The following is a 27,782-nucleotide window of genomic DNA, read 5'->3' on the forward strand; positions in this document are numbered from 1 at the left end:
AAAGTTGACCGTTAAACCGAGAACTTCATCCCGCTGACGTTTGTCTTACTCATTTAGTTTTTCATATCTCCTTGTATTTTATTTGGTCCTCGGAGAGAGTAGGAAACGACAGGGATACGACCCCCCGTATGCAAATCAGAAGCTGGCCTCGCAAAGGCTCACGGGGAGAGGCCCGCCTCTTCCGGCCCCTGCTCGGCCTAATCTGTCGCGAGAGTTCGTCAGCCGAACGCCGGAAGCCGCTAGTTGCTCCACAGCGGCCGAAGGGGCGGGCTCGGGGGCCGAGGGACCCTGAGGTGCTCGCGGCCTGCTCGGCGGTGCAAGATGGCGGACATCTCCCTGGACGAGCTCATCCGGAAGCGCGGGGCTGCTGCGAAGGGGCGGTGAGTAGCCTTTTCTCCTTTCGGGTTTCAGGGCCTGAGTCCTCGCGGGGTTCGCGCTGAAGAGGGAGCGGCCCGGGCGCGACGCGGAGGGCCGTCTGCGCCCGCCCCCTGCCGCAGCCCCGCTCCTCATTGGCCGCGCCGCCGCCGCCGCCGCCGCGGGCCCGGCCGCCAGGCCGCCCACTGGCTGGAGGTGCCGTCGCTCCCGCGGGCCAAGGGAGGCCGGAGGGGCCGCAGTCCGCCGAGGGGCCGCGCTGCGGGGCTGGTGGGAGCGGCGCGGGGGGCGGAGGGACGGGCCGTCCCCCGCGGCCCGGGATTCCCGGGGTCGCCCCGGCGCAGCCCCTCCTCTGAGGAGACCGGCGCTGCTCCGCGATCCCAGCGCGGCCTTGAAGTTAGGACGACCGAAGTTTGGCGGGGCAGTGGCTTGCTCGGGCTCTGCCGGTCTCTACTGCCGAAGCCGAGCCCCAGCCCCAGAGCTGGTCCAGGTTTCCAAGTCCTGCGCCGGCTTCGCGTCTGTTTACACCGCCCCCCCCCTCCCGGGAGCGGTATTTCCGAGTCTGAGCGCTCTCGGGCCCACACGGTCTCATTAGCTCCTCTGGCCGTCCTGTCGGCCAGCCTTTCGTGCTTTCCCCGTTCTGCAGACAGGGCGCTGGAGGCTGGGAGAGGTGGAGTGACTGCCCCGAAGTCCCGGAGGGCTGAGACCGGGACTGAAGGCGCGTTCTGAGCTGGCCGAGGTGGCCTCAGGCTTGGGCAGAAAATCAAGGGAGATGGGGCTGGAGGGTAGCTGTTTGCTGATGGTGCTCAGAAAAGGCGGTTCTGTATCTGGGTGGCGAGCCCCGGAGACGACGTGCAGCTCTGAGACCGCCCTCCTCTAGACCCTCGAGTACGGTTCGTCGTTTCCAGCCTGTAAGAACTCCAGTTCACCCGTATGGAAAAGTGGGAGCTTTGGCCCAGAGTTTTCCAGCACACGGAAAATTAGCTCGGATGTCCTTGTAAACGGCCAGGCTGTTCCATACTGTTTTCTCAGACAGTCATTCACTCAGTAGATGTTTATGAAAAGTGCCTGTGACCAGAAAATAGAGTCTCTGCCTTACTATCCCCCGACCCTCAACACATACATCCATCCACTACGTTTGCCCCCCAGCCCCACACAGTTCACCAGCCAGCATTTCATCTGGCTTCTGGTTCATAATAGGCACACAGCATTAATTTCCTCTCCCATTATCGGTGAGTAGTTCTTCCCTAGGTCTGCCAAGAACTGGTGTGGACTTGGGGCTGGTCCTCTGGCCATTTCCAGACCCATCCAGGTTTCACAGGTTTGCTGGACAGATGCTGAAGGAGCCAGCTTCAGGACAGGTGCTTCCTGCAGTCACTGCAGGCGGTCTGTACTTTGGTGTCGATGCGTGCAGAGTCTGTGTTGGCCGTAGGGTAGGAATGCAGGAAAGGGAAGACAAATGGATGCATGGGAAGAGCGAAGAGCGGGGAGTGTGCAGCCAGACAGACCTGGTCTCATGGTAGGCCCTGCTGTTGGGTTCCATGCTTCCCCGGTCAGATGACTTCTGAGCTGGTCGATCTCCTCATTTGCAATAATGGTTGCTGGTAGGTGCTTGAGAAGATTGCATATGAGAATGTAGGAATGTATATTTAAAAGTTTGTACCAGGTTGTAAGTGTTCAGCAGATGACCTTTCTTTAAAGAAGCCCAAATCCCTCCTCCCAGGGGACATAACAGGTAAGCATTGGGGTCCTCGAGTCAGACTGCCAACTTTCAATCCCTGCTTCTCCCATTTTTCATATGATCTTACAGAAGTTGCTTAACCATTCCATGGCCTCTCTTTCTTTTATCTATAAAACATGGACTTTTGCTTCATTAAGTGTTTTCAGGACTAAGTGAAGTAATGTATCTAAAGTACTTTAAAAAATAAAGTACTTTAAAAAGCGTCTGATGGATACTAAGTGCTCAAGAGATGTTCGCCACCGTCGTCATCATTATTGAAGGTTTTTAAGTAAAGAAGTAACACGCAATCTCTTGAGTGTGAAAATATTGCTTTGCTAGCACATGAAGACTGGATTGGGGAAGTGTAGGCAAAGAGACTAGTGTAGAAGAAATTGGACTGCCTCCTGTGTTTGGGTTAAACCTGCTGGAGACTCCATTTTTATTTTACTTGCACAGCCAACAAAACTAGATTGGGGCGGGAGGGTTCCCTGTCAAGGACTGTGAAAGATCTGAACAAATATCAGTGAACAAGTGTCCTTTCCTACAGTATAAAATGCTATTCTACATGCTTCCTAGAAGAAATCGCCTTACTGGAAACTTTGGTTTAAAGTTGCATAGGTGTCCCAGGGAGAACTTTGTGCTTCATAATTTTAGGAAGAACCTGTGAGCATCTCAGAAAACTTCTTTTCTCTTCTTAGTGCAAATAGCAAAAGACTGAGCCGAAGGGAGTGTAAATACCCTCTTCCCACTGGTGGCGGAATGTGCTTGTTCTTCAGAGCAGCCATTCTGTTTTGTGTTCATCCCACTGTGTAAGTCAGGAAAGGTGTCTTTATTGTCCTTATTGCCTGGCCCCCGGTTAGTCATCAAAAGGTTGATGGTTAATATGAAATGGGGGGGCAATTTTTGCGGTACTTCAGCCAGGCCATGATGAGGTGCTGTCCTTTCCCACATACAGCACATTTCTAGTGGCTTTAGCTCTTTAAGACCCATAGATGACTCCCCAGGACAGCACTGGGCACCAGCAGCAGTGTGGGCCTGCCTCTCTTGTTGACTTCTTCCTTTAGTCAGGGCACCCCCTCTTTGGTTTGCTGAGTTTAACCTTCAGAGGACAGCTGTCTGTCCACTGTCTCCATGTAGTTAAATGAAGGTGACAAGCTGCCTTAGTGGGAAGGTTGGGCCTTGTGTGCTGGACGTGAGTGGTTTGGCCAGATGGCTGTCTGGAGAGTCCTTGGAGCCATGGGGAGAAGAGGTTAGGGAACTTTTCGGCTCAGGCCAGGGCTCTGGGCCTCACTGTTGGTTTCCTTACTGAAATAAGGTAAAGGAAATTTAGACCTAAAACATAGAAGAGGGAAATGAGTTGTTACATTAGCTTGAAAGGGAAGAATTACAGTTTGTTTGTTTGTTTGTTTGTTTGTTTTTAAAATTTTGGTCTTTTTGCCTTTTCTAAGGCCGCTCCTGCGGCATATGGAGGTTCCCAGGCTGGGGGTCTAATCGGAGCTATAGCCACTGGCCTACACCACAGCCACAGCAACGCCGAATCCTTAACCCACTGAGCAAGGCCAGGGATCGAACCTGCAACCTCATGGTTTCTAGTCAGATTTGTTAACCACTGAGCCACGATGGGAACTCCCAAAGAATTACAATTTAAAATGGAGGAGTTCCCGTCGTGGCGCAGTGGTTAACGAATCCGACTAGGAACCATGAGGTTGCGGGTTCGGTCCCTGCCCTTGCTCAGTGGGTTAACGATCCGGCGGTGCCGTGAGCTGTGGTGTAGGTTGCAGACTCGGCTCGGATCCCACGTTGCTGTGGCTCTGGTGTAGGCCGGTGGCTACAGCTCCGATTGGACCCCTAGCCTGGGAATCTCCACATGCCGTGGGAGCGGCCCAAAGAAATAGCAAAAAAAATTAATAAATAAAGTCTTTTAAAAAAATTAATAAATAAAATGGAACATCTGGGAGTTCTTTTCCTGGTGCAGTGGAACCAAATCCAACCAGGAGCCATGAGGTTGTGGGTTAAATCCCTGACCTCACTCAGTGGGTCGAGGATCTGGCATTGCTGTGAGCTGTGGTGTAGGTTGCAGATGTGGCTTGGGTCCTGCGTTGCTGTGGCTGTGGTGTAGGCCAGTGTGATATAGCTCCGATTCGACCCCTAGCTTGGGAACCTCCATATGGTGTGGGTGTGGCCCTAAAAAGCAAAAAAAAAAAAAAGAAAGAAATAAAATGAAACATCTGCACAAGACTTTCTTGGAGGGTGAGGGGATAGTGTCTTGTTTTTCTTTTTCTTTTCTTTTTTTTTTTTTGCCATTTCTTGGGCCACTCCTGCGGCACATGGAGGTTCCCAGGCTAGGTAGGGGTGGAATCGGAGCTGTAGCCACGGCACAGCCACAGCAACGTGGGATCCGAGCCTCGTCTGCAACCTACACCATAGCTCATGGCAACACCGGATCCTTAACCTACTGAGTAAGGCAACCTCATGGTTCCTAGTCGGATTCGCTAACCACTGAGCCACGCCGGGAACTCCTGTCTTGTTTTTCTTTGTATCTCTAAAGCACCTAATTCAGAATGGACCTTCAGTAATTGTTAGAACTAAACTGTGTTTTCTTCCTAAATTGATCTCAGCACATAGATTCTAACCCAGAGACCCCATGGATTAAAATCCACTTTAGAATAATCCAAGGCTTCCCTTGTGAGCCTGAATCCTTTGGCGTGGACATCTGTCCAGAGTTAGCTGCCACTCTGTCCTCCACAGGCACATCCAAGAGGATGAGGCATTCCTAGCCCCAGACAGACCCTCCCTGGTCATTATATGTATATTAGGTTCCAGCAGAGGGGTGAGGGGAGAATGAGGGAGACAGCCCAGCCTCCAGGGGGCTGTTTGCCCTCTCACCCACACCACTCTTTTGGGACCTGGTGGAGTTTCTGGTGAGAGTTTGGAAACAGTGCACAGTTGCCCTGTTTCAGGTGATGGGGTGGGGCAGTTAAGGGACTTGCTCAAAACCTCCCCCTCTCCCCCTCCCAAACAGTTACTGAGGCCAGAAGGGCAGAATGTGTTTTGAAAACATCAGATAGTCTGCAGTGGGAAGAGAGGCTGCAGGCAGTAGGGGCCACACTAGGGGTTCCACTGAGGGGTTGGGCTTTATTAGGGAGCCTTTAGCAGTTCTTGGAGCAGGAGGATAACATAATTGGGTCTATGTTTTAGAGACCTACCCCTAGCAGGAATGTTTATTTGAAAAATTCCTGATGACTAATGCCTGCCTTATAACCAGTACTGCTGCCTGCTGGGATGAATAGCTGTCTTTTCATGCATCGAGAGGAACAGTCATTATAAAAAGCCTGAACACTGAAACCCCCTAAAGCTGCTCATGAAAGGAGTGGAAAGAACTGGTGTAACCAGGGACCTGAATGTATGGAGTTGAGGGAAGTAAGTAGCTTTCTTAGGCTCCTACATCCATAACTGTATCACCTCCCTCCCCCAAATGTACCTTTTTTTTGCTGTTCAAATAGATAAAAATACCAGCACGAGGCAAATTGGTGGGCTTTCTTGCCAGACTAGCCGTATGGCGTGTGGGGCCCTGGTGGGTACAGTGTTCCTGTCCTGCATGTGTGTACTCACCCTCTGGTCACCAGAGGGGGCGCGATGTTCCTGATGTGACGAGTGCTGATTTTTTCCTGAGCCTGGGGACTGTCCTCACCCTTCCTTAACTCTTCAGGTTCTCTGCTCTGCTTTTGACCCATGCTTGATTTATGATTTATTGGTATTTTAACTAGTAGTGGTATAGTGAAGTTCAGATCCAGCCTTCACCATTACAGCTCTGTGATTTGAGACAGTTACTCTCTTTGAATCTGTAGTTCCTTATCTATGAATTGTGGGCAGTAACCTAATTCTCAGAGTTGTGAGGGTTAAAGAGATGTGTTAAAGTTTCTGGATATGTAATAAGTGCTTAAAACTGTCCATTGAGAATGCTTTCTTTGTAAACATTTTTCATAAATTCTGATAGTCTGTTGTCCCTTATGTGGCAGACCTTACTTATCAACTATCAACTTCTATGAATTCTCAATACAACACTTCAAACAGCCATTACAGATGATCAGAGAAGAGAAATTGTTGAGGAATATGAGTAAGTTAATGTCACAGAGGCCTCTGCTCCTCATTCTCCAGAAGTTTGCTATTCTGACCCAACTGGAATGAACCAGAAAACTTTTGAATCTGCCTCTTTGTCCATTCTCTGTTCAGGAATATGAAATTTGTTTTCAGGAACCTCATTGTTCCTTTAATTATTCAAAATAATTGCTTTCAGTAGCTTTTTCTTTCTTTTTACTTAGCAGTCATATTTAATGGCATGAATGACTGGTGAAATTGCATAGTTTGACTTCTTGAAAGTGTAATTAATGCCACAGAGGTCTAGATTTGCCCTTATAGTATTGTAAAATCATGGCATATCACATAGTAAGATCATCCCACCTCTTGTAGTTATACATATCAGGAACCTTTGGTAACGAGGTGTACTCTGGAATTTGGAGAAGACAGACAAAGATAGGAAATCTTCGTTTGGAACAGGCTCAGGTTGGATTAGGATGTGTCACCTCTGCTGTGTGGTGGACGAGATCATCAGTGAAGTCTTCCACTGTCCGTGTTTATGCAACCTGGTTCCCTTTGTAATGTCCACTTGGAGACCAGCTGCTCTCTCTTCCAGGAGACCTTTCCTGAAATTCCTAAAGATCTTTCCTTGTGGATCCCACTCTTAGAGTAGGGCCAGAGTAGCCTTTGTGCCGTGGCTGCATGGGTGCCCTTCTCAGCTGGGAGAGCATTTGGTGGCCAGGATCCTAACAGGGTACTGGGCTGGTTGGTGAGGGCTTGGTGGCAGGCTGCCCTTGCAGAGGCTGTCTTCTCTCGGAGAGGCCCTTCCAGGGCAGCTGGCCCTTCTGTCTTACCTCCCCTGGGGCTAGGAGTAGAAAGGAGGGAAGCTTGGAACCTCTTATAATGGAAAGATTCTGGAGTCCAGGGTCCAGTCCCAGCCATGCCACTAGCTCTTTGATTTGGTTTCTCCTCTGTAAGGTGGAAGTGATGGCAGCGAATCTCAGAGATTGTGAGCCTTAAAGCAGAATGTAAAACAGGAGCCCTGTAGGATCCCTGACATAGCTCATTCCTGCTCACCCCCCACCCCCGGCCGCCACCCGCCCGCCTGCCCCCAGTAGTGTTGCCTTGGGTGAGGAGATGTAGGGCGTGCCCCTAGGAAGTCTTAGTCCTGAGGGAGATGCAGGCTTGTAAACAAAGCACCGTGAGTGTTTTAATAGAAGTTTTGTCCGGTGCTTTGAGGGCTCCAAGGAGGGAGCCTTCAGCTGTGGAAGCGACATGAGAGGAGTGAAGGAATGCTCTTGAGGGTGGGGAACGCTGAAGTGCTTCTTGGGCATCTCCACCCCCTACCCCCGGCACATGAGCCAAGGGGCCCTTTCCACAGGTCATCTGACTAGGATGCCCTTGGCACTATCTTCCCAGAACCCTGGGCCACCTCTGAGCCTTCCCACAGCTCCACAGACTGCGGATCTCCCTCTCCTGGAGCAGGAGATGCTGATTATACGGTGGGCAGTATGGCCCGTGTTCCCCCCACCTCACCACCATTCCGCATTAGTTTGGAGACCTGTTCCTCACCATGCTCTTTTCGGTACCCAAGGCCTCTGCCTTCGAAAGGTTCCAGAGCTTGATGAATGATGGATTTCATCTGGAATGCTCTCCACTATGGTTTCATCTGGATGTGGATGGTAAATGTTGATCAAAATCTTTTCCCCCGTTTTATGAGCAGGCCTTCGGTAGTAGCTCCTGGTCTAAACTGACAGCCTGTTGGCTCTTCTTTGATGGGCATCATCAACAGATGTAGGGAGTTGACAGCATTTTTTAAAAAGAGAGAAGAAAGAAAGAAAAAAGAGCAGTGGGGGTACCTCACCTGCCACTTGGTCCTGGGGTTTGTTATAACTTTGTGGTGAACGTCATGTCCTTTCCTCCTCAAGTACCTAGGGCTCCTCAGTGTGGCTGTAGGTTTCTGTGGTCACCATGAAGGATAACCTCACTATTGCCCATGGCTTTGCAGGGTGCAAAGCCTATGTAGCTCAGTTCAGGAAAGAACAGGTGCTCTCTGCAGCACGCAGCTGTCTCCCTCCCTGATTGTGCTTAGTGGCCTCCTTGAACGCTTTGTTCCCTTGGCCTTGCTTTTTCCATCACGCAATCTCCCAGGGTCTCTACATGAGAATATAGAGCAGGGACGGACAAGCAGCCCTAGAATGTCACCTGCGCTAGAACAGAACCCAGCCTGTCATCTCACTGCCGTAGCCCTGGTCCCCAGTGAACATTTGTGGAATGAAAAGCTAGATGGATGGACTCCATGCAGGGACAGCAAGTACTGAACACCTGGTCTGCGCCAGGTTCTGTGCCGGGTGCTGAGGTGACACCTGTGAACAAGACCCCCCGTCCCACCCACAGCCACGGCAGGGGATCGCAAAGTGGGTGGAGCGAGGTGGTGTCTGGGCGTGAGCTCAGAGAAGGAAGTGGTCCAGCAGGTCGGAGGGAGCGTCCTGAAGGAGGGGCGTACGCAGGGCAGCCTGGACGAGGAACAGGAATCGGGCAGCGTGTGCTGGGGAGGCAGGTGGGCAGTTTGCTCCAAGGGCTGAGGACAGGCCTGGTGGGCAGGTGACTTTTTTTTTTTTTTTTTTCCTGCTCCTATGGCATGAGGAAATTCCCAGGCCAGGGATCTAACCTGCACCATGGCAGCAACCAGAGCCACAGCAGTGAAAAGATCTTCAACTCACTGAGCTATCAGGGAACTCCTAGAGAGCTGCATTTCTTTTTTTTTTTTTTTTGACCATTTCTTGGGCCGTTCCCAGGCTAGAAGTCGAATAGGAGCTGTAGCCACCAGCCTACTCCAGAGCCACAGCAATGCGGGATCTGAGTCACATCTGCAACCTACTCCATAGAGAGCTGTATGTCTAAGAAGTTCCTTAGGCATTTCTGATATGGAATCAGGCCTCAGCTGTACCTACAAAGCATTGAGCTCTGAAACCCCCATCCGCCCCTTTCCTCCTAGTTCAGGGTGGGGAGATGTAATAATAGGCTCAAAGGAGGGCTGTCCTGAAAGAATCAGAGAGGGTTTCCCAAAGAGGAGACATTACCATGGGGTCGGTGTCCCCAGGCAGGGCTCCTGCCAGTGGAGTAGTATTTGTGTGCCTGGAGTGGAGAGGCCTCATGGTAGGTAGACAGGTGGGGTGAAGTGGAAGCCCACAGACCCAGATAGGACTTCCAGGATTGGACTCAAAAGGGTCTTCTGTTTACTCTCAAGCCATTGAAGAGCCAACAGAGGGCCTTCCCACTGTGGCGCAGTAGGTTAAGGATCTGGTATTGCTGCAGCTGTGGCATAGGTCACGACTGAAGCTCAGGTTTGATCCCTGGTCCAGGAACTTTCATATGCTGTGGATGTGCCCCCCCCCCCCAAAAAAAAAGAGCCAACAGAGGACCCCAGAAGAGAATGGGGCTTGTTCAATGGAGTTTTCATTCCTTTCCAACTTTAAGTTTCTGAATTTGACGTTTTTGTTGCTGTAGAGTATGTAAATATATGTTTGGTCCTTGTTCCTGGCACAGTTTCTAAAACCCTTGGAGTTTCCTGAGTGACAAGGGTGATAGGAACATCTTTTGTTCTGATAAAGCGGCTCTTGGTGGGCCTCTAGGTAGCTTCAGGATGGGAGCTGGTTGACAAAAAGACTTAGGCCCGGTTAGCCTGTTGGAACTTGCAGCTCCACCCCACTCCCCACCCTGGACCTCCAGGGAGAACAGAGGGGCTAGAGATTGAGCTTATTACCAGTGGTCAGTGATTTAATCAGTCATGCTTATGAAATGGAACCTCCATAGAAACCTCTGTGCAGTTGAGTTGAGAGAGATTCTGAGTTGGTGAACATGTGCATGTGTCAGGAAGGTCGTGTTCCCAGAGAGGGCATGGAGGCTCCACACACTCCACCATACTTTGCCTCGTACATCTCTTCTCTTTGGCTGTTCTTGAGTTGTATCCCTTATAATACACCGGTAATAATAAGTAAACTGTTTTCTCAACAAGTCCTGTGAGCTGTTCTGGCAAATTATTAAACTTGAGGAGGGTGTCATGAACCCTCCCATCTATAGCCTGTCGATCAGATGAGCAGGAAGCCCAGGACTTGGAATTGGCATCCTAAGTGAAGGCAGTCTTGTAAGACTGAGCCTTTAACCTGTGGGGTCTATGCCAGCTTTAGGTAGTATCAGCATTGAGCTGTAGGGCCTCCAGTCAGTGTCTGTAGAGTTGGAGAATTGGTGGGTATGAGGAAAAAAGCTATACTTTTGGAGTCAAAAGTGTTGTGATTAGAAACAGTTCAATGATTTTATTTTTCTTTTGTACCAAATCTTTATTTCTTAGTTTGTTAGTCCTCTGGCTCCAGGGCAGACCCATGTGTTGGCTTTCTTGGTCCCAGCCCAGTAAGCGTGTCTGCCTGCACTGGAAGCATGAGGCTGCCAGAGGCTAGGTGGGCACCCTTTTTTAATCATTTAACTCCTACACGCCTGTTTCTTCCACTGTAAAATGGGCCTAATAATGCCCACTTCACAGGCTGCTGAGAGAGCTGATTTAAAGCATGGATGTAGAAGAACTTTGGAAACTGAAGTTGCTCTTCACATGTATGGGATTGTGATATCTGGGGAATATGCTTATTTTATTCGGTATTGTTTGGAAGTTACTGTCCAGAATGGTGTCAAAACACCTGGTCTAGGGAACATAAGAGTATTACTTAGTGATAGAAACTGCCAGGGTCTCCTTCCTGATTTTGTTTACAATGCAAAGTTAAAAGTCATAAAACTATAGGAGAGAAGCCTATGTAGACTTAATCGTTACCTCAGACAGGCGCAGCTTTCTGGTCCCTCCTTTATGGAGGAACCTTTGTTTCCAGTATTACCACAGCTCTACTTCCACAGGCTACTGTTGATATCCACATCCTCTTAATATTGCAGTTTTTATTTGCAGCCTCAACGCCAGACCAGGAGTTGGAGGTATCCGATCTCGTGTCGGGATCCAACAGAGCCTTCTCAGCCAGCCAGCACGCACCGCCACCTTCCAGCAGAGATTTGATGCCCGGCAGAAGATTGGCCTCTCAGATGCCCGGCTCAAGCTGGGAGTCAAAGATGCCCGGGAAAAGCTTTTACAGAAAGATGCCCGGTTCCGGATCAAAGGGAAAGTGCAAGATGCCAGAGAGATGCTGAACTCCCGCAAACAGCAGAGCACAGTGCCCCAGAAGCCCCGCCAGGTGGCTGATGCCCGGGAGAAGATCAGCCTGAAGCGGAATTCTCCTGCTGCCTTCATGAGCCCACCCATCGGGACAGTGACCCCTGCTCTAAAGCTCACTAAAACCATCCAGGTAGCTTGTGGCTCTTGTCATAAAATCCTCGCAGGGACCAGGGACTAGGAGTAATTAGGCAAAATGACACTTCCCCTAAGTATGTGTATAGTAACCATATGAGGAATGCAAAATGTCATCTCAATTCTACGTGAAAGGGGTGGGGGTGTGGTCCAGAGAAATTTTGTGACTTTCCAAGTGAGATAGTGACAGAGGGAAGAGAGGAAAAGACAAGACGTTTGTTGCACATGTGCTGTGCGGCAGGCACTTAGTGTTTATTCCTCACTGCAGCACTGGATGATTACTAGTTTTACTAAAGAAGCATCCGAGGCTCAGAGATGTGAGTAATTGTGCCCAAAGTTAACACGGTCAGTGAGAGAACCAGGATAAGAGCTCAGTCAGACCTGCCTCTTAATGCAGTGTCCTGGCCATCTGCACAGCCACCATCCCAAAGGAAACACAAACAGTATCATGTAATTGTCACAGCCTCTTTGGTAATAGCAGCAGCAGCAGCAGTGAATGTTTCCTAGGCCCTGCACATGCATTGCCTTGCATTAGCGTTCACTGGGCCCTGCACATGCGTTGTCGCATGATCTCTGGGATGATGGGTCTTCCCCTTGCTCTCTTGCTTTGGGCACGAGGCATTCTGTAGGGCCTCTTCCACAGATCAAAACTGAGTGCCCACTGTATTTTAACTCCAGTGACCCCCTGCTCATGAGAGAAGGCACATGGGCCCTGTGGGATGAATTGTGACCAATGACTGTTTCTAGGTTCCACAGCAGAAGGCCATGGCACCAGTTCATGCCCATCCTGCTGGAATGAGGATCAATGTCGTCAATAACCACCAGGCCAAACAGGTGGGAGAGTGTGTGTGTGTTTGCATTTTTTTTTTTTTAATTAAAGTATAGTTGATTTACAGTCTTGTGCCAGTTTCTGCTCGACAGCAGAATGATCTAATCATACATACGTGTACCTTCCTTTTCTTAAATTATCTTCCGTCGTGGTCTATCCCAAGAGATTAGATATAGTTCTCTGTGCTATACAGCAGGACCTCATTGCTTACCCACTGAAAATGTAATAGTTTGCATCTACTAACCCCAACCTCCCTATCTGTTCTACTCCCTCCTCCCTCTCCCTTGGCAGCCACAAAATTGTTCTCTCTGCCTGTGAGTCTTTCTGTTTTGTAGATAGGTTCATTTCTGCCATATTTTAGATTCCACATAGAAGTGATACCATATGGTATTTGTCTTTCTCCTGACTCACTTCACTTAGTATGATAATCTCTAGTTCCATCCATGTTGCTGCAGATGACGCTATTTCATTCTTTTTTATGGCCGAGTAGTATTGCATTGTATATATGAACTACATCTTTATCCATTCATTTTTCAATGGGCATTCAGGTTGTTTTCCTGTCTTCACTATTGTAAGTGCTGCAGTGAACATAGTGATGCAGGTATCTTTTTGAATTATGGTTTTGTCTGGATATATGCCCAGGAGTGGGATTGCTGGACCATATGGTAATAGTTTTCTGAGAACCTTCCATACTGTTTTCCGTAGGGGTTGTACCTGCATGTGTGTGTTTCGATGTGGCCTACCAAATGAATTAACTGAGGCCTGGCCTAAAGGTTCTAGTTTAAAGAGTTGGAGGAGAGATTACAGTTGACTTTTTGCAGTTTATGAGTTTTAAGAAGAAACTACTTCTCTTTTAATTAATTAATTTTTAATTGAAGAATAGGTTGGTTTACAATTTTGTGTTGGTTTACAATGTTGTATTAGTTTCTGGTGTACAGCAAAGTCAGTTAGACATATATATATATATATATATATATATATGTAATTCTTATTTACATTCTTTTGTTATGGTTTATTACAGGATATTAAATATAGTTCCCTGTGTTATACAGTAGGACCTTATTGTTTATTTTATATAGTAGTTTGTGTCTCTTAATCCCACACACCTAAATTATACCTCTCCCAACCCCTTTCCCCTTTGGTAACCACAAGTTTGTTCTCCATGTCTATGAGTCTGTTTCTGTTTTGTAGATAGGTTCATTTATGCCTTTTTTTTTTTTGGTGGGGAGAGGGCTTTTTAGGGCCATACCTGCAGCATGCGGAGGTTCCCAGGCTAGGAGCCTAATCAGAGCTGTAGCTGCTGGCCTGCGTCACAGCCACAGCAACACCAGATCCGAGCCACATCTGTGACCTACACCACTGCTCACGGCAATGCTGGATCCTTAAACCACTGAGTGAGGCCAGGGATCGAACCTGTGTCCTCATGGACACTGGTCAGATTTATTTCTGTTAAGCCATGACGGGAACTCCTGTGCCATATTTTAGATTCCACATAGAAGTGATATCGTATTGTATGTGTCTTTCTCTGTCTGACTTGCTTCACTTAGTATGATAATCTCTGGGTCCATCCATGTTGCTGCAAATAGCATTATTTCATTCTTTTTTTATGGCTGAGTAGTACCATTGTATATAAGAACCACATCTTTATCCATTCATCTGTCGACTGGATATTTAGGTCGTTGCTCTGTTTTGTAAATAGTGCTGCTGTGAACATTGGGGTGCATGTATCTTTTTGAATTAGAGTTTTCTCAGGAAAAAGAAACTTCTTAAATGCACCAGGACGGAGAGGCAAATTGAAAGTTGTGTTGTTGTATTTTTCAGTAAAAGGAGTATGTGCGTAACACAGAAAATTTGCAAAATAGAGAAAGATTAAGAAGTGGGGAGAGGAGTTCCCGTCATGGTGCAGTGGTTAACGAATCCAACTAGGAACCATGGGGTTGCGGGTTCGATCCCTGCCCTTTGCTCGGTGGGTTGACGATCCGGCGTTGCTGTGAGCTGTGGTGTAGGTCGCAGACGCGGCTCAGATCCTGCGTTGCTGGGGCTCTGGCGTAGGCTGGCAGCCACAGCTCTGATTGGACCCCTAGCCTGGGAACCTCCATATGCCACGGGAGCGGCCCAGAAAGGGCAAAAAGACCAAAAAAAAAAAAAAAAAAAAAAGAAGTGGGGAGAAAGGTTCCCATGCTCTGGCTCTCTACAGCCACCCCTGTTGAAATTCTGCCCTAGTTCCTTCCTTTATTTTTTGTGGGGTTTTGTGTGTGTGTGTGTGTCATTATTATTTATTTAATACATAGTTGTAGTTGTGATGATGTTATTCAGTTTTGTGTTGTTCTGTTTTCACTTTGTAACTTAAGCATTTTTCTGTGATTCACATTTATTGGAAACTGAGTTTACATTCTAGTTTATTTCAGCCATTTTCCTGTAACGTTTACTCTTAGAGATCCTTCTATGAAGTCTTTGTGGATGAATCTCTTTCTAGGGTTTGGGTTCATTTTCATATGTCAGATTGCCTGAGACAGACTTTCCAAGCCGAAGGATATAAACGCATTGTAGGGACCCTTGATAGGTACTGCCCACTTGTGGAGAGGCGCCTCTGACATTCCTGGACTTGCAGCACTTTCACTGCACCCTTGTGGCCAGGGAACCAGCCTGCCGGGACTTGAGTCCCAGTCCAGGCCAGTCTCCCCAGGTACTCTCCCTTCACCTCACTCCAGCCCTCATCTCCCTGCTGTCCTTGCTCCAGATGTTTGTTGAAAGCCTGTGTGCCACATTAAGTTACATTTCTTTATTTTCAGAATTTATATGACCTGGATGAAGACGATGATGTAGCTCCCATTCCTAGTAAACAGATGAAATTTGTAGCCCCGGGCAACTTTCTCCACCATGTGGTATGGCCTTTTGTGTTTTTCCCTCACTCTCCGTGCGTGTCTGATCAGGTGCATGGGAGAGGGGATGGAGAGATGGGCCTTTCAAAGCAGCAGTACTTCTTCATTCAGGTCGTAAGATTATCAGAAGTGGAACTGGTTTATAAATGCTGAGACCATTGTGTCCACTGACTTGTTCAGGTTCCCACAAAGCGTGACGTGCAGGGCTGCAGCTCCCAATTGCCGTGTTTAAGGCACTTCCCGGGAAATGTGAGAGATCCTGCAGAACGGAGTCCCGTTTTATTTCCTTTGCAGCCGGACGTTCTGCCTGTTACCCTTCCTTCCATAGTCAGCAACTCTCCTCCCATTCTTGAATCTGGATTCCCTTGGTTGGTGTGTTAGCAAGAATAAACTGAACCTTGCCTGAGGGTTCCACCAGGTGCAGCCTGCATATGGGGAAAACTTGGTGAATGAGGATGCTTAGGTACCACACAGAGGGGGAAAGAAAGCGATGTCTGGAAATATCCAGAGGTCTGTGCCGCTCAGCCCAGTAGATACGGCCCAGGCACCCATAGGGAGCCAAGTGGGGTCCCAGGCCAAGTGCCTTTGTTTGGCCTTCAGAGACTCTGTTTTGGTCACTGCACTGAATACGTGGACCGATTTCCTGGTTACCATTGGAGCCTTTTTTTTTGCTTTTTAGGGCCGCAACTGAGGCATATATGGAAGTTCCCAGGATAGGGGTCAAATCAGAAGTATAGCTGCTGGCCTACACAACAGCCACAGCAACACTGGATCCGAGCTGTGTCTGCAACCTATGCTACAGCTCATGGCAACACCGGAGGCCAGGGATTGATCCTGCATCTTCATGGATACTAGTCAGGTTCATTACCACTGAGCCACAACGGGAACTCCATGGTTACCACTGAAGCTCTTAAAGTGATGTGTGAAGTTGCAAGAGGCCAGTTTGTTACAAAGGGGCTTGGGCCTACTACCAAACTGGAAAAAACCCTGTTTTATGTTAACTCATTAAAGACTTCCCTTCCCACCTTGTGAGGTGAGTACTATGATTACCCTTATTTTACAGATGAGGATTTAGGCAGAGAGGTTAAATAAACCTCCTGAGTTTGTAGCTAGTGGGTCTAGATTTAAGGCTAAGCAGTCTGGCTCCCAGGCTGTGTGTTTAACCACTACACTATACTGGCTCTTGAGACTCAAAAACACCTTGAGAAATGTGAGATCCAGGATGAATCTGGATTCAGAGAAGCTGGTGAATTGACCCTGTCCCGTAATGTGCCTGTCTGGCTGCTGCATTCCTCCTTTCTCCCTGAGTCAGTGCCTGGTGGACACTGTCCTGAATGGAGAAGACCACCTGCCGCTTCTGCCTCTTGCATCTTTTTCCTCAGACACATTAAGTCCGGGGAGTTGGCTGGTTTATTTTTCCAAGGGACCCACATCCCCAGTTGGGGCCAGCAGGGGAGGGAGGGAACTGTTCCTGCTGGTCTGCGTGTGCTGACTCTGCCAACATGTCCCTGACAGTCTGGGAGCTGTGGAGGCAAGGTTATACACAATATCTGTATGGCCGGAGCAGGGAGGGACCCAAAAGCTGGGAGCCTGGGCCTTCTTAAGAGTGAGTTCCTATTCCCAGCCAGCATGTTGTTTTTTGTTTTGGGGCGGGGGCGGGGTGGGGGGGTGTTGGCTATACCTGTGGCATGCAGAAGTTCCAGGACCAGGATTCAAACCTGAGCCACAGCAGTGAAAACACCAAATCTTTAAGCACTAGACCACCAGGGAATGTCCTAGCCAGCCCATTGTAGTAGAAGCATATCTGGAAATGAACTTGAGCCCGTTTTTGGCCTCTGACTAATCCCAGACTATAGAGTTTTTATGAAGTCTTAACGGTGTGGTTGAGCTTATGGCTTCTGTTCAGGACTGTGTGGAAGCATCTTTCCTAAGGGCTTCCAACACTGGAAAGTAGCTCCTGTGAGCACCTATGCAGGCTGTTTTCTCTCTTCCTGCTCCTCCCTTGGCAACTGGCACCTCTCTGGTTTTAGACCACTAATAGAATTGGGGAGGTGGGAGGCCTTGGGCTTGGGGTTTTGCCGCCCCCACTGGGTGTCCAGTCCTAGCCTCTCAGATTCCTGTCTGCCTCTTTGTTTAGGCTGGGCTGAGCAGTTCCAAGCTTTCCATGTCCAAGGCCCTTCCTCTCACCAAAGTGGTTCAAAATGATGCATACACAGCTCCTGCTCTCCCTTCCTCTGTTCGAACAAAAGCCTTGACCAACATGTCCCGGACTCTAGTGAACAAGGAGGAGCCCCCCAAAGAACTGCCGCCTGCTGAGGTGAGGTGATGGTGAAGGAGAGGAAGTGACCGCACTAGTTGAGGGTTAGCCTCTGCGGGGTGGGCGACGTGCTGTGTGTACCCTGCCAGGTCCTCAAAGTGCCTCTGTGAGATAGGCATTGCCACCCCCATTTTACAAAACCCAGTAGCCCCTGTGCCTAGTGATAGAACAGGGGGCTGCTCGGAAGAGGGCTGCCCAGAGCACCGAGGAAAGAGCATCTCACTCCACTGGAGAGATCCGAGGAGGCTTTAAGGAGAAAGGGTGGTCTGGGCTTTGTGGCTCTTGAAACTTGAGTGACATTCTAGGCATATTTAGGAAGTGATGAGAGATTCCATCCCTTAGTGTAAGGTGACGGGGGCATGATTAGAGGCCTGGTGGTGACGGGGTTTCCTCTGGGCCTGCCTGGCTGGTTACCTGCAGTGAGTTCTGCTGTTTGAGCACTGCTCTCCTCTGACTCCAGTAATGCTCTTTTGTCTGTGGCAGCCTGTCCTCAGCCCTTTGGAAGGTACCAAGATGACGGTGAATAATCTGCACCCTCGAGTCACCGAGGAAGACATTGTTGTGAGTATTGTGGCCTACCAGAATTTTAAATCTCAAGCCACTTCTGTTTCAGGGGCCCCCAGGACCACCCCCAGGTTCACTGATTCTCTAAGAGGACATGCTGGCCTTAGCTTCGAGTTATGTGGGGGCTAAGATTCATTACAGGATACAGAGCAAAATCAGTGAGGGAAAAGGCCCATCGGGCAAAGGTTAGAGGAAGCCAGCTGCAAACTTCTGGAGTCTCTCCCAGTGGAGTCACACAGGATGTGCTTTATTCCCCCAGCACTTGGTTGTGACGATGCATGTGAAACCAGGGGAGCCCTTTGGAGAGTTGGTGCCCAGGGTTTTTATCAGGGACTGGTTGTGTAGGCACCCTCTGCTGTATATAGCACATACCGAAACTCCAGACTCCAGAGGAAGGCAAGTGCTTAGCATAAACCACGTTGTTTGTCTAGGCACAGTGCACCACTCTTACCAGTTAGGGTGGTGGGAGCCCTCCCAGAATCCGGGGTCCCAGAGGATAGCAGTCAGGCTGGCTATGTTAACCCTCCTCCTCTTAGCTTCTAAACCAGGGCCAGGGGATCGTGCCGGCTTAAGTCGTGAATGGGATCCTTTAGTCCTGCTGTGGAAAATCCAGTGGTTCATATTTTCCCAAGAGTCTTTGGAATTTCTGCCTCCTTTAGGGGTTTTCATAATGACTCCAAAGTAAATAGTAATGACTCCTGAGAGAGATGGATTGGTGTCGTCTGGCAGTTGGCCCTTCTGGATTGTCCTTCTGGTCCATCCTGTCCCACCCTTAGCAGTCCTGGGCAAAACCTAATTCAGGTACTTGTGAAGAGTGACCCAGATGCAACCAGGACTTCTTTCAACCTTATTTTCATTCAGGCATCAAGAAAACCTTTTAGGAGTTCCTTTCTTGGCTCAGCAGTTAATGAACCTGACTAGCATCCATGAGGACGTGCGTTTGATCCCTGGCCTCGCTCAGTGGGTTAAGGATCTGGTATTGCCGTGAGCTGTGGTGTAGGTCACAGGCGCAGCTCAGATCTCAAGTTGCCGTGGCTGTGGCATAGGCCGGCGGCTACAGTTCTGATTGGACCCCTCACCTGGGAACCTCCATATGCCACTGGTGCGGGCCTAAAAAGACCAAAAAAAAAAAAAAAGGAAAGAAAACCTGTTAAAGAATTCAGGCATGATTTTGACTCACCTGTTAGATCACAGAATGAATGCATCCAGATGCTAGCTTCTCCCTGCAACTGAGTCCCAGGTTGTGTAACAGCCCACACTGGCCACCACATTTGTTAATGGTTTTATGTATGAGTGTTGTGTGATTGCTTTGTGAACGATGCACACGAGAGGAAATTGTAGCCTACTTTCTGTAATACTAGACAAATTATAAAGATTAAAACAATTTGGAGTTCCTGTCGTGGCTCAGTGGTTAACGAATCCAACTAGGAACCGTGAGGTTGCGGGTTCGATCCCTGGCCTTACTCAGTGGGTCAAGGATCCAGTGTTGCCGTGAGCTGTGGTGAGGTCCCAGATGCGGTTCGGATCCTGCGTGGCTGTGGCTGTGGTGGAGGCTGGCAGCTACAGCTCCAGTTTGACCCCCAGCCTGGGAACTTCCATATGCCGCAGGTACGGCCCTAGAAAAGGCAAAAATAAAATAAAAGAACAACATTAATAAAATTCGGGTCACACTTAGTATTCAGTTTTGTGTCTTTTTTTTTTTTATGTATAGTATTTTCCCTTCTATCATTAGAAACAAGTCATTTCAACAACGTTTTCATAAATCTTCTTTGTCCTCATAACAACCTTGTGAAAAACAGTTACAGGTGGAATGGTGGCCTGAGTGCTAGTAAGTCTTTGCAGTCCACTTCCACATTGTGTTGTTCCCTTTCTTTTTTTGTTTTTGTTTTGTTTTGCTTTTTTAAATCTTTTTAGGGCTGTACCTGCAGCATATGAAAGTTCCCAGGCTAGGGGACAAAGCGGAGCTGTGGCCTCCGACCTACACCATAGCCACAGCAACGCCAGATCTGAGCTGCATCTGCAACCTGCACCACAGCTCATAGCAACGCTGGATCATTAACCCACTGATTGAGGCCAGGAATTGAACCTGCATCCTGATGGATATTAGTCGGATCTGTATCCGCTGGGCCACAATGGGAACTCCATGTTCCCTTTCTGGCCTCAGTCTCCTGGTCTGTAAAAGGAGGAGGGATTGGAGTAAATGGTGATCATAACGCATGTTGGCAAAGCACTGCCTTAAAAATGATTTCAGTTGAAACCCCTCCGTCCAGTCAAACCAGGATGGTTGGTCACCCTGTATAGAATTCTAGAATTTGTACTTGTAATGGATTCCCAGGTGATACGTTAGGCACTGTTCTGGATGAGCCTGCATGTCCATTCTCATGACAAGCACTCTGAGAGAAATTCTGTGTTGCATGACTGTTGCCCTTGTTGAGGAAGTAGTAGGCACTGAGGCAGGAGGACTTCGGAGGTGACTTGGAGTCACGGGAACCTCCAGGGTTTGCAGGCCCAGATCCGTTTCTCACTGCCAGCACATCCGTCCTCTCATCTGGTGCCGTATTCAGGCCTGTGGATGTCCCAGGAACACCACCTAAAATGAAGCCTCCCTGGACTCTGGGGTGCTGGGCAGAGTCAGAGTGCAGCCACCAGTCAACCCAGAGCCATATTTAGAGTGCGTGAATGGCAGGCAGGCACGACGACTGCCCCAGATTCTCCCCCAACCCTAACTGCTCCTGTTCTTCGCAGGAGCTTTTCTGTGTGTGTGGAGCCCTGAAGAGGGCTCGGCTGGTCCATCCTGGAGTAGCAGAGGTGGTCTTTGTGAAGAAGGACGATGCCATCACCGCGTATAAGAAGTATAACAACCGGTGTCTAGACGGTGAGTCCGGGAGAAAGCAGCCACCTCCTGCTCCTTACTGCTTACAGCAGGCCTTCTGAGAAAGCCCTCCTGAGATGGACGTCCTGGTGCCTTATACCCTCTGGGGCCTCCTGCATACCAAGATCAGGCAGCAGCAGTGTGCAGTCGTCTGTTCCCCGGGGCCCTGCGTTTCTACCTGGCCTGAGCAGTTAAGTCTGGCTAGCAGAGAAACACCATTTTCCCATGGATGGTTCTCTAGGAGGTCTTGCCAGAGAAGCCAAGAGCCATAGCCTCCACTTTCCAGATGTCGGATATTGGTCTGCTTACCAGTAGGACCCAGGTTCCTCAAAGGCCTGGAGTTTTGTCTAAATATTGGCACCTGAGTGAGCTCTGCTCCTAGTGGTAAACTAGTTTTACTGAATTCAGATTTATATTCATCTCAGGATAGCCCGTAGAGAGAAACTCTGCCGTGCCCCTTCTATTCACTTCTTTCCATGTTTATCGAGTACACTGTGGACCAAAGCCCTGTGCTAGAAGTAGAGATGCAGAGGCTAATAAAAGACAGTCGGTGGAGTTCCCATCGTGGTGCAGTGGAAACAAATCCAACTAGGAACCGTGAGGTTGTGGGTTCGATCCCTGGCCTCGCTCAGTGGGTTAAGGATCTGGTGTTGCCGTGAGCTGGGGTGTAGGTCGTAGACACGGCTCGGATCCTGTGTTGCTGTGGTTGTGGTGTGGGCCAGCAGCTACAGCTACGATTAGACCCCTAGCCTGGGAACCTCCGTATGCAGCCCATGTGGCCCTAAAAAGACAAAAGACAAAAAAAAGACAGTTGGTGATACTTTCCTGTGCATTTCCGTGATGGTTGATGATGTTGTATGTCTTCTTGTGCTTATTGGCTGTTTGCGTATCTTGGAGAAATGTCTGTTCAGACTATTTGGCCACTTTTTTTTTTTTTTTTTTGTCTTTTGTCTTTTTGGTTGTTGTTGTTGTTATTGTTGCTATTTCTTGGGCCGCTCCCGCGGCATATGGAGGTTCCCAGGCTAGGGGTTGAATCGGAGCTGTAGCCACCGGCCTACGCCAGAGCCACAGCAACTCGGGATCCGAGCCACGTCTGCAACCTACACCACAGCTCACGGCAACGCCGGATGGTTAACCCACTGAGCAAGGGCAGGGACCAAACCCGCAACCTCATGGTTCCTAGTCGGATTCGTTAACCACTGCGCCACGACGGGAACTCCAAAACAGGGGTGAGTAGTCTTTTTTTTTTTTGTCTTTTGTCTTTTTAGGGCCACACCACTGTATATGGAGGTTCCCAGGCTAGGGGTCTAATCAGGGCTGTTGCTACAGGCCTATGCCACAGCCACAACAATGCCAGATCTGAGCCACATCTGCAACCTACACCACAGCTCACGGCAATGCCGGATCCTTAACCCACTGAGCAAAGCCAGGGATTGAACCCGCAACCATGTGGTTCCTAGTCGGATTTGTTTCCGCTGCGCCACGACGGGAACTCCTATTTGGCCACTTTTTGAGTTTAATTCTTTACATAATTTTTAAATGTCTTTTAGATAACTGATTTGCCAGTATTTCCTCTGATTCCATATGTTGTCTTTTCACTCTAGTTTTTTGGGGGTGTTTTTAGTCTCGTGGTTTATTCTTTTTTTTGGTCTGGTGGCTGTGGCATATGGAGGTTCCCAGGCTAGGGGTTAAATTGGAGCTGTAGCCGCTGGCCCACGCCACTGCCACAGCAACACCAGGTCTGAGCAGTGCCTGTGACGTACATCACCGCTCACGGCAGTGCCAGATCCTTACCACCTGAGCGAGGCCAGGGATCAAACCTGCGTCCTCATGGATGCTAGTCAGGTTCCTTTCTGCCGAGCCACGATGGGAACTCCTTCACACCAGTTTTTAATTTATGCATTTATAGCCATGTATTTCTCTGTGAGCACTACTTTAGTTGTATCCTGTAAGTTTTGTGTGTTGTGTCTTGTTCTATTTATTTATTTATTTATTTGTCTTTTTAGGGCCACACCCGCGGCATATGGAGGTACCCGGGCTAGGGGTCTAATCAGAGCTATAGCCTCCAGCCTACACCACAGCAACGCCAGATCCGAGCCGCTGGATCCTTAACCCACTGAGGGTGACCAGGGGTCAAACCTGAAACCTCATGGTTCTTAGTCAGATTTGCTTCCACTGCGCCACAACGGGAACTCCTGTGCTGTGTCTTTATTCATTTGTCTCCTAAGTATTTTTTAATTTCTCATGTGATTTCTTCTTTGATGTATTGGTTATTTAAGACTTTTTTGTTTAATTTCCATATAATTGTGAATTTACCAAATTTTTCTGTTTCACGAGCATTTAAGGAGAATATGTATTTTGCTGTTGGGAAGATACTTTTTAGGCCTACTTGGTTTGGTTTGGTTTTGTTTTTGGCTGCACCTGTGGCATGCAGAAGTTCCCAGGCCAGGGATCAAACCTGTGACACATCAGTGACCTGAGCCACAACAATGACGTTGTCGGATCTGTAACCTGCTGAGCCACCAGGGAACTCCCTTGAGTCACTTTCTTAGTGGTTGCTCAGAAGTTTACAGTATACATTGTAGGTTATCAGAATCTATATCAGATTAATATTAACTTAATTACAGTGAGATACAGAAATGTTACTTCTATAGGACTCAATTTTCTCTTCCCCTTTTCCTGGGCTGTTATTGTTATACTTATCGCATGTTATATTAAGTGGTAATCCAGAGCTTGTAAACTTAATCCTTCATGGACTTAGAAAGAAATCTGAGGCATTCCTGTCGTGGCACCTTGGAAATGAATCCCACTAGGAACCATGAGGTTACAGGTTCATTTGATCCCCAGCCTCAGATCCAGTGTTGCTGTGAGCTGTGGTGTGGGTCGCAGTCGCAGCTCGGATCCTGCATTCCTGTGGCTGTGGCGTAGGCTGGTGGCTACAGCTCCAATTTGACCCCTAGCCTGGGAGCCTCCATATGCCACGAGTGCGGCCCTAAAAAGCAAAAAAAAAAAAGAAAAAAGAAAAAAGAAGAAATCTGAATGTAAAGTTTTGAATCTTCTTTTTACTTAATTTCACATCATAAACATTTCACCCTACAACTTACTTCTCAAACAAGTTTGGATTGATTCATCCTGAGTCCCCCTGCTCCCTTCCTTCAGCTCTGACTCTTGCACAAAGCAGGGTCTGTTTTGCTTCTTGGTGCTGTCCTTGGCCAAGCTTTCTTGGACCTCACACCCTAGGGTTTTCTTAGTCTCTGGGCTTTGCTGAAACCTGACAGCCCCGCCCTAGCTGTGAAGCCAGAGCCGCCAGTGGTGGGTGCCTTGCCCCCTAGTTGTGGTAGTGTCAGTCCCTGTCCTTTTGTGTGAGGAGCTGAGGTCTCATAGCAGAGCCTTTTCTTTTTTTCGGTTTTTCAGGGCAACCAATGAAGTGCAACCTGCACATGAATGGGAACGTTATCACCTCAGACCAGCCCATCCTGCTGTAAGTTCCAGAGGCAGGGGTGCTGGGGCTGGGTGGAGCTTTTTTGCTTGCTTATTACTCTGTATGGTCATCTCTTTATTGTGAGGGTAAATTGTCTGCATGGCAGTTCCACTTCATTTTCCTCTGCTCTAATAGCAGGCAGTCAATCAGGAAGCTTAAATTTGTGCAAAGTGGCTTGTCACATCATTTCTGCAGGGGCTAATGTAGAAACACCTGAGAAGGAAGTGGAGAGCAGGCCAATTGTGTCCCTCTTTACATAACTATGTGTGTCTTGTCCAGTGAGCGAGCAGAAAATCCTCACCTCCTCATGATTGATTCTCATGGGGACGGTGCTGGGTGCCACCCTTCGTTTTGTTACACATGGGACTGAGGACTCTTTGGAGCCTGAGATGCAGAAAATGTCTAGACTGACATGCAAAAGAGACTCCTTTTGTAGACAAGGAGACAGAGACCTAGGGAGAGTATCCGACTTGCCAAGGTGGGCGTGGTAGTGTGGGGCACGCCTGAAATAGACTTTGAAATTGACAAAGACCAGAATTTGAACCCTGGATATGGAGATGTATGATGTAGTTGTTTCTTAAACTATTTTCCAGGAATAAGTTGTATTCTGAAAAATGTGGGTTTTATGACCTAGTAAGTTTGGGAACCACTGGGCTAAACCCAGTTGAATCTGTAAGGACTTCTCAGAATGTATAATATACTGATGTGTTTGGCCGTCCTGGAGGGACCTGCAGCACTTCCTAAAACTTCAGACCCCCAGATTATGGCAGGCTGCATCTCAGTTTTCTCATCAGCATATGTTAAAAATGATAGATTCGCTATACCGAATGAGTTAAAGGGACGCAGAAAGCATTATGTTTGGTGCTCAGCTTATAACGGATCCTCGGTAAACGGTGGGCCCACTCTCCACCTGAGGGAAAACCCACAAGGGTTCTGACTCTTCTCTGCCCTCTCCAGACGGCTGAGTGACAGCCCCTCAGTGAAAAAGGAGAGTGAGCTGCCTCGCAGGGTGAATTCTGCCGGCTCATCCAACCCTCCTGCCGAAGTGGACCCTGACACCATCCTGAAGGCGCTCTTCAAGTCCTCAGGGGCCTCTGTGACCACACAGCCCACAGAATTCAAAATCAAACTTTGAGCAGGGGAGCGCGACAGCCAGAGCGGGGGCAGAGGAGGGTGGCTCTGTTTCCCAAAGCAAAGCGTGTGACCAATGGGCCGTCGGACTGGAGGCCCCTGAGTGTGGGAAGGGTCGCCAGGGGTAAAGAGCTTCCTCACTGGACGGTACCCGCCTTTCTGTGTTGTGTTCTACCCTGTGCTCTTCTCTGTGTTAACATTTCCTTGTAGTACGTTTTTTCTCTCTCCGCCTCATCACCAAGGTAGGCTTGTGTCGCTCAGAGTGTTCCCCTAACTTCCACCCCAACTTGATTTTTTAATCTGGAAATAGTGCCCTAAATTCCCTGGGTGGCTTTCTTGTGACCCCATGGAATGCAGGGCAGGGGCTGGTGGAAGGATGCTGCTTTCTGTTTGCAAGGGTGAGGGGGTGACCCCCTTTCTCATTTGAACTTTTCAAACAAAGCAGGGAGTGCAAGCCCCTGCCACTGTAATGGGAACCAGGTCAGCTCAGGAGCTGCGCCGCTCGCTCTCCTGGTCGCTGGAGGTGGCCTAGGTGGGGGGTCAGGCCACAAGGCCCCCTGTCCTCTTACCACAGTTGGCTCCAGACCAGACTGGTCTAGAGAGGGCCCTATGGCAAAGTAAAGGGAAGAGTGCACCCCTAGCTCTTGGTTTGGGGGGCCCATGTTATCTGAGGCAACCCAGAGGAAGTTCTTCGCGTTCACATTTCCCCCCCCTCGCGTTATGCCAGGTTCTCCACCCCAGCTCTCTTGGCCTTCTGGGTATCACTGCTAGAAGGGGCTTGGTTGTTCGCCCTCCCATTTCTCACCCAGCACACACACTCTGGTTTGGGTGCAAATGCCAGCTCTCCACTAGTTGGATTTTTCAGTGCATCTCCCTCCCGTTCTGTGACACTGTGGATCAGGGAGGTTATTTGAAGGGGAGACATTGACTTGCTTCTAGATTTTTTCTGGCCTCAGGTGCATACAAGACAATAGTCAGGGATCCTGAAAGGCAGCATATATCCAGCAGCCACCAGGCAGCACTGTCTCCACTGTTGGGAGTGACCCATCCATCTGTGACCTGAGGGTTCTTTTCCTACCTTGGCAGTTGCGGGAGGGGAGCGGTGGATGGTGTGGAGGGAGTTGAGAGAGCAGAGCAGCTTTTCCAGGTGAGCTGCTGGGTTGTTCCCTCAGCAGGGTTCCAGGCATTCAGGGCAAAAGGGTAGAACCCCGGGGCAGCCCCTGAGTAGCAAGACAGCATTGCTCCCCATCCTCCTCCGCTTCCTGCTGGTTTATTAGGACTGTAAGGGGAATCCAGCCTGGCAAAGCTGAGTGGTGGGGAGCAGGATCCTGGGGAGGGGGGTGGGGGCTACAGATCAGTAGCAGGTGGTATGAAAGGCACAAGCCAAGAAAGTGTGGAGAGGACCTGAGACACTAAGAGCCTCTGGTGACCTGCTTGGGGCCAGCCCAGTGAAGCACAACCTAGCAGCTCATGTTGCCGCAGGGTTAAATCTGTCGAGCAGGAGGGACCCAGGGTCAGAGCCCATTTCAGTCCTCCAGCTCTGAGGTTGTCCAGACCTGGGAAGTCCAAGGAATGGGCCTGATGATGCTCCACTTCTGGTTCTTTAAAGAATGCTGCTGTTGTTTCCGTCTTCCCCTTTGAACTTGAGCAGCTGGAAAACATTCCTCCTATGCTTTCCCCTTCTTGGCCCCAGAGAGCACCCACAAGACAGTAGGATGTGGTTTCTCAGGTCAGGGGACAGTCCAGTCACTGCTTGGGCTCTGCTTCCAGTAGGGACAGTAAGAATCCTGCCTGCATGGCTTTTCTCTCCCGTCCCCCCTCCAGTCCCATGCCAGGCTGCTCTGGTTCTGACAGGGCCTCACTGAGCCCTGCCACAGCCACCTGGCCATCTGGACCCTGTCCTCTGGGTAGCCACATGGTACCTTGCAGGGTAGGGCCTGTTTGTCTCCCCTGTTGTACAGGGTGTCATCGTGGGGAACAGAAGAGAAGGTGGCGGGCCAGTCCTTGTGTCCCTCTCCACCTCCCACTCCCGTCCATTCCCCATCCGCGTCTTGTATTCAGAAGGAGAGGAAGAGGCATCAAGGGATGGAGGAAACTGTGTTACCCATTTCTGAATAAACGTTTGTTATTCCTACTTTGGAGCTGTCATTTATTTCTTAAAAGGTTATGCTAAGAGGCCTCATGGAACTTGGC

At 49.2% G+C, this 27,782-nt stretch overlaps 2 protein-coding genes across 16 annotated transcripts in view; both read left to right on the forward strand.

Annotated features, from left to right (window-relative positions):
* CYB5R3 (cytochrome b5 reductase 3) overlaps positions 1-27,782 on the forward strand; it is a 58,941-nt gene that overhangs the window by 27,956 nt on the left and 3,203 nt on the right. The gene's annotated exons all lie outside the window — the stretch shown is intronic.
* POLDIP3 (DNA polymerase delta interacting protein 3) lies at positions 225-27,723 on the forward strand. 15 transcript variants are annotated; one of them, XM_084955118.1, is made up of 12 exons: positions 4,362-5,512; positions 6,112-6,209; positions 7,589-7,671; positions 7,764-7,851; positions 11,121-11,511; positions 12,261-12,347; positions 15,135-15,227; positions 17,362-17,541; positions 18,025-18,102; positions 20,851-20,980; positions 24,392-24,458; positions 25,416-27,723. In XM_084955118.1, exons 4-12 carry the CDS (start codon positions 7,817-7,819, stop codon positions 25,591-25,593), a joined length of 1,239 nt encoding a protein of 412 aa, XP_084811244.1. In that variant the 5' UTR covers positions 4,362-5,512; positions 6,112-6,209; positions 7,589-7,671; positions 7,764-7,816; the 3' UTR covers positions 25,594-27,723. The 15 variants fall into 15 exon arrangements, 12 of the variants coding, with proteins under 12 accessions (XP_084811249.1, XP_020947085.1, XP_084811252.1 ...); XM_084955121.1 differs by lacking the exons at positions 6,112-6,209; positions 7,589-7,671 and adding an exon at positions 594-1,283 and having other exon boundaries at positions 5,358-5,512; XM_084955119.1 differs by lacking the exon at positions 7,589-7,671 and having other exon boundaries at positions 4,564-5,512.

This window comes from Sus scrofa, chromosome 5 (genome assembly GCF_054392235.1).
Source record: "Sus scrofa isolate SSC_HxYL_T2T_F1_AM1 chromosome 5, Sscrofa_HxYL_maternal_Yorkshire_Landrace_v2.0, whole genome shotgun sequence".
Classification (NCBI taxonomy): domain Eukaryota; kingdom Metazoa; phylum Chordata; class Mammalia; order Artiodactyla; family Suidae; genus Sus; species Sus scrofa.

What these genes read in the sequence shown, in the direction of transcription:
- POLDIP3 (XM_021091426.2), top strand. Translation starts at nt 322, where the DNA reads ATGGCGGACATCTCCCTGGACGAGCTCATCCGGAAGCGCGGGGCTGCT. An exon ending in AAGAACTGCCGCCTGCTGAG is followed by an intron (nt 17,542 to 18,024) that starts GTGAGGTGATGG and finishes TGTCTGTGGCAG; the next exon opens with CCTGTCCTCAGCCCTTTGGA. An exon ending in TCAGACCAGCCCATCCTGCT is followed by an intron (nt 24,459 to 25,415) that starts GTAAGTTCCAGA and finishes TGCCCTCTCCAG; the next exon opens with ACGGCTGAGTGACAGCCCCT.